This window comes from Haliaeetus leucocephalus, unplaced genomic scaffold (assembly GCF_000737465.1).
Source record: "Haliaeetus leucocephalus isolate CR32 unplaced genomic scaffold, Haliaeetus_leucocephalus-4.0 Scaffold362, whole genome shotgun sequence".
NCBI lineage: Eukaryota > Metazoa > Chordata > Aves > Accipitriformes > Accipitridae > Haliaeetus > Haliaeetus leucocephalus.
Genome location: NW_010972798.1, coordinates 6,756,324 through 6,764,260, shown reverse-complemented (window position 1 = coordinate 6,764,260; position 7,937 = coordinate 6,756,324). Strand labels below are relative to the sequence as shown.

Below are 7,937 nucleotides of genomic sequence, written 5' to 3'. Positions count from 1 at the left end.
CAGCCCCCCCAGTGTCAGGGTGCCCCTTTGGAGCCACACGGGTCCTGTCCTAACCCCTACCGGTCCCCTTGGACCCCCACGTGTGGACATGTGTGTGCCTCTGTACACGTGTGCCCATTGCATGTATTTGGAGGACTGCGAGGGGCACACAGGGGTGATTCTGCAGGTGCCCGTGAGCATGGCCCATGTGGGGACTGTGCCCCGGGACACCTCTTGCCCCACGGTTTGGCCTTTCCCTGCGGGCTCCCTGCGGACAAGGGGAAGGGCCATCCCCCGTGGGGACCTGCCATGGGTCAGCGAGGAGAGACCTACAAGAGTGGCCCCAGCGGCCCCCCAGACCCCATTTGCGTCCCCTCTGCACACCCCTGCTCCAGACCCACCCTGGCCTTTTCCTCCTGCATTTTCTGCTGCCAGGACAGTGATTGCACTAATTGGCATCGGCGGCCCTGAATGGCCTCACCTGAGACCCCCTATCCCGGTCACCTGGGGCTCAGGGGCTATTTAAGCTCAGGCTGGGGCTGCTCCTTCTTGCCTGAGCTGTAGGCACAGCTCTGGCCCTGGACCTGGCTGACCCCTGGACCTGGGGATGATGATGATGGAGGACAATGATGACCTGGGGGGGTGGGGGGATATTGATGATGATGATGGTGGTGGCGGCGGCAGCAGGAGCAGCAGCAGCTGCTGGTTGGAGAGGACCACCCTGTCATGGGGCAGCCTGGTTCCTGCTGCTCCCTCGCATCCAGACCCCACCGCTCATGTGGGTGTGCTGGGCTGCAGCAAAGCCAGAGCCCTGCATGGGAACGGCACTTGCCGAAACCAGGACGCAGCCCCACACCAGCCCCATGAGAATCTCCCTCTGGGTGTCTTGAGGGGGCAAGGGTGGGGCCAGCCCTGTGGCCCATCTCTCCATGCCAGCATCTCCACGGCCTGAGATCCTGTTAAAAGGTGCTGCAGAAGACCATCAGCCAGGCTGGTCCATGCGAGAGGGCAGGTACTTCTATTTTGGGAAGGCTTAACCTTGCCTTTCCCTTTGTGCTCGGCTCTGCAGAACACAGGTCCCCGCTGTCCCCTCCCAGAACAGGGATGGGGCAGCAGTGCCCACTCTCCTGGCAAAGCAGTGCCTTTATTCCTGCCTTTGCTGGGGAACCAGCTTGAACTTTTTCATGTGACGGCTTCTGCTCCTGCAAAAAGCGCCCGGGAAAATAGGCAAGAGGCCCACGCTGAGATGTGGCCTGCTTTTCCCGTCGCCAAGCCCACGTGCCGCTGCCCGTGGGCAGGGACAGGCAGGCCGTGGCACGCGCGGGGCTGGGGGTGAGCGAGAAGAGGAGCAGATGGGCTGTGTGGGATGTGAGCGGGGCCGGTGCTGCACTCTGGGAGGGCTTCCAGCCCAGCAGGCTCCTGGGGAAAGGCTTGAGAGGGGTCACCCTGGGAATGGCCCCGCTTATCCCAGACCTGCACCTATATCTCTGCAGTGCCTTGCACCCAGGGGAGCTGCTTGGCTTGGCTGTGGGGTGGTGGGGGGGAAGCTCTGTGGGGCTGGCTGGGGTTTGGGGGTGTGTGATGGACCCTCCACCCAGCCCAGGCAGGAGGAGGGCCGGATTTGTGCCGGCACAGCTGGGCTGTAGGTGGGACAGGGCAGCACTGTGGCTCTGGGTGCTGCATCTCCTTGGGACATCTCTAGTCTCTGGCTCACCAAGGGTGCTGCTGGTCATGCGTCCCTGGGGGGAAGAGGTACCAGGGACCTAAATGTGGGTGGGTGGGCAAGGGGTGCAGGAGGGACCCCACCCTCATCCCCTGCCAGTGCAGGTTACATCCCCTCATGGTGAGCTGGACCGCGCACCCTCCTTCCCCTGGCTCTCATCCCACCTTCGTTATCCGCCTTTTAGCAGCCACGTAATCTCCTTTCTCGCTTCCTTTGCAGCCTTTTGTCCGACACAAAGCCAGCTCCAGCGGGAAGAAGGGGCTGTGGGAGTGGGAAGCTGGCGGTTCTTCCTGCCCTGGCTCCTTAAACCTGGGCTGCAGCCCCTGAGCTGGGACACCTTACAGGTGATTCAAGGGCTGGGGGCCGGCTGTGACCCCCCTGGGGTGGATGTGGGGCCGGGCAGGGGCACACAGCTGGGTTCCCAGCTGCAGTGGGGCTGGCGATGGAGATCATGCTGCATCACCCAGCCTTGGGTGATGTTCCGGGAGCCCACTGGCGCCTGCTGTGACCCAGCCCCACAGCTGGATGCTGCCCCTGAGCCCTGTACCCTTGGTGGGGATTTGGGTGCCGGCACCAGGTGCTGTGATGGAGATGAGGGGTTTCCCTGTAGTCACTGGTGCTTCAAGTGGTTTTATGGTGGAGAAACACCCTGTGTGTGCGCAAGCGGCTCATGGTGGGGCATGTCCTGCCCAGGCTCTGTGGGGAGACCCCTGGGCAGCGGGAATTGGACTGGATGGGAGCACGTGGTGGTCCCCGAGGCCTGGCAGGGACAGGGTTGGTGGCCTGGCAGGCAATGGCTGGATGACAGGGGGCTTGGAGGAGGCAAGAGGCATCAGCCACCAGACCTAGGGCTTTCTCTGCTGCAGGGCTGGGAGCCCGTCAGTGCTGCCTCTGGGGGCTGGGAGTGCCAGGGCTGGTGCCACAGGGCCAGGGGCTGCAGAGGCGTGCCTGGAGGCCGGCTCGGGTGTCTCCATCTGTGCTGTTTCCAGCCCTGCCAAGAAACGTGAAATGGCACTTCTGCTCCGCGGTGGCGGCAGCCGTGGCCCAGGGGCCTCACTGAGCACCAGCTCCCCGCTGCCGGCACTGCCGCTCTCTCCGAGCACCCGTCCCCAGCCCGGTGTGGGGGACTGGTGAAGGTCATTGACAAGGTCAGAGATGTGACCATCCTTGACTATTGCTGCTGGCTCTCGGTAGCCAAAGCCCAGGTGGGGATGCTGCTCTATGTGCTGCCTCTGCCATGGTCAGGCAGCTCCTTCGCATGGGTGTTTGGGGGAAGCAGAGACACGCACCCGGGCTGGGTGCAGGCAGTGGAGATGGCCATGCCTGCCGATGGTCGTGGTGGCCCTCATCACTGTAGTGAGGAGATGTTGGGGGACAGGGGACAGGCAACCTGCTCAGCAGCTGTGCTGTGGGTGAGCCCAGGGCAAGCGTGCAAGAGCGGCGTGTTCCTCGCCCTGTGCTGTCCCCGCAGCTGGTCGTGTGGGAAGATGAGGCCAAAAAGCCCTCCCTGGAGGGACAGCACCTTTCCCAGGCAGGAAGGGCTCAAGCCTTTGCAGGACAGCCAGAGGCAGCTAGCCAGCAGGTTGTCATTAGTGAGATGAATTTGTCTGTCTCAGCGCACAGCCTGGCTTCAGGAAGAGGGTGCTCCCGAGGGGTCTCTGGTTATAAGTTGGGTCAGGTGGAAGGGGGGTGGCACTATCCCCGTCCCTCACGTGAGCTGCCGGGGGCACAGCTGTGGTCTCAGCAATGCCAGGGCTGCAGCTGAGCAGACGGGGCACCCCCAGCGTGCTGCCTGGGGCAGGGGCTTCATGGAGGGTCCCCTGCCCAGACCTGGAGGGAGGGGGGAGCAGGAAAGGGGGGGGGGGCTGACCCCGCTGGGTGTATGAACAGCCCTGCTGGGGTGCGAGGCTCCATCCTCGTCTGTCACCACATCTCTGGTCACCATGACAACAGACAGGGAGGCAGGCGGGAGCGGGCGGGCAGCCCTGGGGGGTGTGTGTGGGGGCCATGGGCACGGGCTGGCACCCACGGGGACCCTGCGGGTGTGTGGGGGCGGCTGGCAGAATGCCTGGGTCTCTCTTGGGCCTGGTGTGTGTGTGTGTGCGTGTGTGTGGGATGCTGGGCAGGGCTCAGGCCAGGCACCATGAGCTCCCTGCTGTCCTGCTCCAGACCAAAAATCCTGGGATTGGCAGGGGGGACACAGGACACAGCGGGTTCGTCTGGGGGCGCAGGCGCTGCGGCGCAGCCAGGCAGCCCCTGTGCCGGCTGGTTTGGCAGGGTGAGGCTTTGGCTGGCGTGGAGCAGTTGAGTCACGCTGCTGCCCAGAGCGGTGCCAGGCGCAGGGCTGCTCAGTGGGGTCTGTGTCCCCAGGCCACCGCAGGGCCGGTGGCCTCCTGGGGCTGGACGGTAGGGTAGGAACGTGCCCCAGCACGGGATGGCACCTTCCCTGTGTGCCTCCAGCACAAGGGATGTGTTCCCTTCCCTGGGCACCCATGGGGACAGAGGGGAGCGGGTGGCTGTGGGTCCTTCTCTAGCTGTGCCCTTCCTCGGCTGGCTGCAGGGACCCGGGGAACGAGGCGAGCAGTCTCTGGGAGCACGGGCACCCCCCGCCCTCCCCGGCCCACGCGCCCACTCGCGCCAGAAGCTCTTGGCACGCGGGGAGTGTGTTCCTGGCAGCCCGGCCCTCTCCCATCTGGTATTTATCTCCTTCCCGAAATCCCTCCTGCTGCGGGGGGGATGCCGGGTTGGGGGGGGGGGGGGGACCCGGGCCCCACTGCTCACTCTGCAGCGTGGCAGTCACTGTGCTGGCACGGACAAGAGGCTGGGCTGACAGACTGTGGGGGGGGGGGGGGACAAAGGGGCCCCCCCTACACACCCACACCCCAAAAATGCACATGGGTCCCAGGAGGTTTCACTGGGTGCTCTGGGGCATCGCGGTTGGCTGTGGGCCTGAGGGCAACACCACAGGAGCACCTTTGCCCCAAGCAAGCTCCCAGCCCCAAACTGGCAGCAATGGGGGCAGCTGCACTGGGGAGGGGGCACATCATGTCCACCCCCCCGACCCCAGTGGCCTGCCAGCGTCGTCCCTCCCTCCCCAAATCCTGGGTGCCCCAAAGCCGCAGGAGCCAGGAGAGCCTGTGGGTTGCCTGGGCAACTGCAGCCAGGCAGTGATGGGGAGCAGTCCAGGGGAGCAGTTGCCATGGAGACCAGAAGAGCGCGATCACCTTGGCAACAGTCCTGTTCCCCCCCCCCACTTTGGGGCTGTATCCTGAGGACATGCACCCCAGCCGGGGTCCCCTGCCCACCAGCCACCACCAGTGAGCGTGCACCTGGGCCAGCTCCCTGGGTGGGGAGGGAGGTGGCAGCACCCCCCACCCACCCCTGGGGGGCAGAGCCTTGGCTCCCAGCATGCCCCCCCAGTCCCCCAACTCAATGGCACGAAGGAAGAGGCAAGGCTGAGCTCGGCTCCTTGGCTTTATCACTCCACACACAAGCTGCTCCCGCACTCGGTCCTGGCCGGGAAGCAGGCAGGAAAGCTGGGTGCAGCGAGGGCTGGAGGCGTGGGTGGGCTCTGGGGCACCCCAGGGCTGTCCCTCTGCTCCAGAAGGAGAGTGGGGACCCTGTGGAGAGGGACGGAAGGATGCTGTCCCCCTCCCTGGGTGGCAGACCAGCTGGCGAAGAGGCATGCTTCATTGCCACCAGCCCCCAGGTGCCCCCACACAGTCTGGGCAGTGGTTGTAGGCATGTGGATTTGGTGGGGGGAGGACAATGATGGCACCAAGGTGTGCCACTGTGGTGGCTTGGGGGAGTTTGGATCTCTGTCACCCCCACTATGCCTGCCTGGCTCTGTCCCACCAGCCCCGGTCCTGCCCCCGCCATCCTTTCCATAAAGCCACACACCAGAAAAGCAAAACAAAGGAAAAGTCCTGCGTGGCTTTGGGGGGGTCAGGCCTCAGAAAGGGGCACAGCTCAAACAGCCGTCAGCCAAGGGAATCCCCCTGGTGTGGGGCAGGGGACTCGGCTCCTTGGCTCAGGCACTGAGTATGTTTCCCCCAAGCCTTCATGTTCAGGGGGTTCCCTCTGGCAGACAAAGGGAGGATGAGGAGGCTATAACCCCCCTACCCCCCCGCCCCAAAACATACAGGAGGGCTCATCAGGACCCCTGACTCCCAACAGGAATCACACAGCTGCACGCAAGGGGACAGCTGAGATTTCTGCAGGCTCCAGGCTTGGCTTGGTTTGCGGTGCCCCTCCCTGGGCACCCCCCAGGTGTTCTCAGGCCTGGTAGAGGGGCACCACGCGGTCAATAGGCCCCCGGCAGATGGGGCAGAGGCGGGTGGGCAAAGCCTGGAAGCAGCGGAAGCAGCAGCAGATGTGGCCGCAGCCCAAGAGGACACACTCACGGGGCCGCGTCAGGCAGATCACGCAGGAGTCCTCGGGCCCCTCGTCCCCAGCTCCCTCGCCCTCCGGCTCCTTGTCCTCACGCTGCTGCTTGAGGCGGGCGCGGCGGTAGGCACGGCACAGGGCATGCAGGAGGACGGCCAGACCCGCTGCAGCGCACAGCATGGCCGCCCCCTTCCAGAGCCCGCTGGCCGACTCCAGCTCCGCCAGCACCGTCTGCCAGTCCCCCAGGCACAGGAAATATTCTCCCCCCTGGGCCGGCGGCTGGAGGTGCAGGGAGCCGTCAAGGTGCAGGGCCAGCTCCCCAATACCCGTCAGCCCAGCCCCCACCCGCAGCATCTCCTCCGTCTCCAGGATGCCCTTGGGCTTCTCCCCGCTCAAGTACTGGCCCAGCAGGTCACGGAAGCCGTGGGCTGGCTGCTGGAACCGCTCGTACACTGTCTCCAGCGGCAGGGAGACAGCTCGGAGTGGGCTCTCCACGCTCACTGGTGTCACTGCCTCAGTATCCGGCGAGGCCAGCAAGAAGGGGACGGTGTAGACCTGCTCCGAGAGCACCCGCTCGCTCTCACTCCTGCAAGCAGAGAGTGCAGCGCTGGGATGTGGACAACACGGAGGAACTCGGAGCTCCTGGGGCTGAGCCAAGGGTAGGGACTAGAGCCTTTAACCGAGCCACTTTCTGCCTCTCGACTGGCCCCAGAGGATGGGGGTCTGGACCCACTGGTGCAAGCCCACCCCTGCTGTCCCCTCCCATGGCTCACCAGCTCCGGGCCAAGCTGTTCCAGATCAGCCGATGTTCTTTCAGAAGCAGTTTCTGGATCACACCCTGCAGCCCCTCATGGTAATGGCTGGTGAGCACAGCCTTGGCTGGCAGCACTATGCCTAAGGACCAAAGAATGCATCACGGCCAAAGGAGGAGAGCCCAGCCCCTGTCCCCGGTATGGGGCCACAGGGTCTCCTTACCTTCCAGGGCAACGTAAGGCAGGCACCTCCCATCAGCCGCAGAGACCAGTGCTGGTAAATCGTCGTCAACCTGGAGCTTTGGGGCCTCCTGCAAGAGCAGGGACTGAGTGTGAACATGGGCAGGGGCAGACGGGCTAGCAGGCAGAGGGTGGGTCACGCATGGCTTTGTGGGGATCTCTGGCAGGATGTGACCTGCTCGGTCCTGGCCATCATGACATCAGTAGAGGATGCAGCAGGCTGCTGTCATCAGTGAGGTGCATTCAAATCAAAAGCTCTGGGCCGGGCAGTGTAGGGCAGCAGGGAAGGAACAGTGGGCATGAGAGAGCACCTGAGGGAGAGGGCTACCTGTATGCGTGCCACGACTCTGGCTTTCTTCCTGTACAGGTAGTAGAAGAGGCCGGAGAAGGCGAGGCTGGAGCCCAGACACAGCAGCTCCCCAGGTGTGATGGGCGGCGCGTCCATGGTGCCAGGCTTGGGGGACACGCCTGCAAGGTGACCGTGTTGGCTGGGGGACGGGGCCGTGTTGGCCCAGGGGCAGGGATGTCCCAGCGCCCCTGTCCCCAGGGCGCTGCCACCTTAGGGCCAGGCCTGCCCGCGCACCTGGCTGGGGGCAGTTCAGCTCCAGCACCCACAAGTGCCCTGCAGGCCCGGCCCGGCCCGACCCAGCACCCCTTGCCCAGCCTGGGACCAGAGGCGCCCGTCTTGCCCTGCACCCAGGACCGGGCCGAGGCCCAGCACCCGTGACCCAGCCCGGGCCCTGCACCCAGGGTCCCACCTAGGCCTGGCACCCCCGGTTCACTCCCAGCACTCCCAGTCCGGGCCCAGCACCCCCGATCTGGCCCGGACCCAGCCCCCGGCTCGGACCCAGCCCACC

At 65.0% G+C, this 7,937-nt stretch overlaps 1 protein-coding gene across 3 annotated transcripts; it reads right to left on the bottom strand.

Annotated features, from left to right (window-relative positions):
- Nucleotides 1-5,839: 5,839 nt before the first annotated feature.
- LOC104835140 (mitochondrial ubiquitin ligase activator of nfkb 1-A-like) lies at nucleotides 5,840-7,908 on the bottom strand. 3 transcript variants are annotated; one of them, XM_010572981.1, is made up of 5 exons: nucleotides 7,839-7,899; nucleotides 7,409-7,548; nucleotides 7,064-7,151; nucleotides 6,862-6,982; nucleotides 5,840-6,674 (listed from the first exon to the last, which is right to left on the bottom strand). In XM_010572981.1, exons 2-5 carry the CDS (start codon nucleotides 7,523-7,525, stop codon nucleotides 5,978-5,980), a joined length of 1,023 nt encoding a protein of 340 aa, XP_010571283.1. In that variant the 5' UTR covers nucleotides 7,526-7,548; nucleotides 7,839-7,899; the 3' UTR covers nucleotides 5,840-5,977. The 3 variants fall into 3 exon arrangements, with proteins under 3 accessions (XP_010571283.1, XP_010571282.1, XP_010571284.1); XM_010572980.1 differs by having other exon boundaries at nucleotides 7,409-7,908; XM_010572982.1 differs by lacking the exons at nucleotides 7,409-7,548; nucleotides 7,839-7,899 and adding an exon at nucleotides 7,256-7,383.
- Between the last annotated feature and the right edge of the window lie 29 nt (nucleotides 7,909-7,937).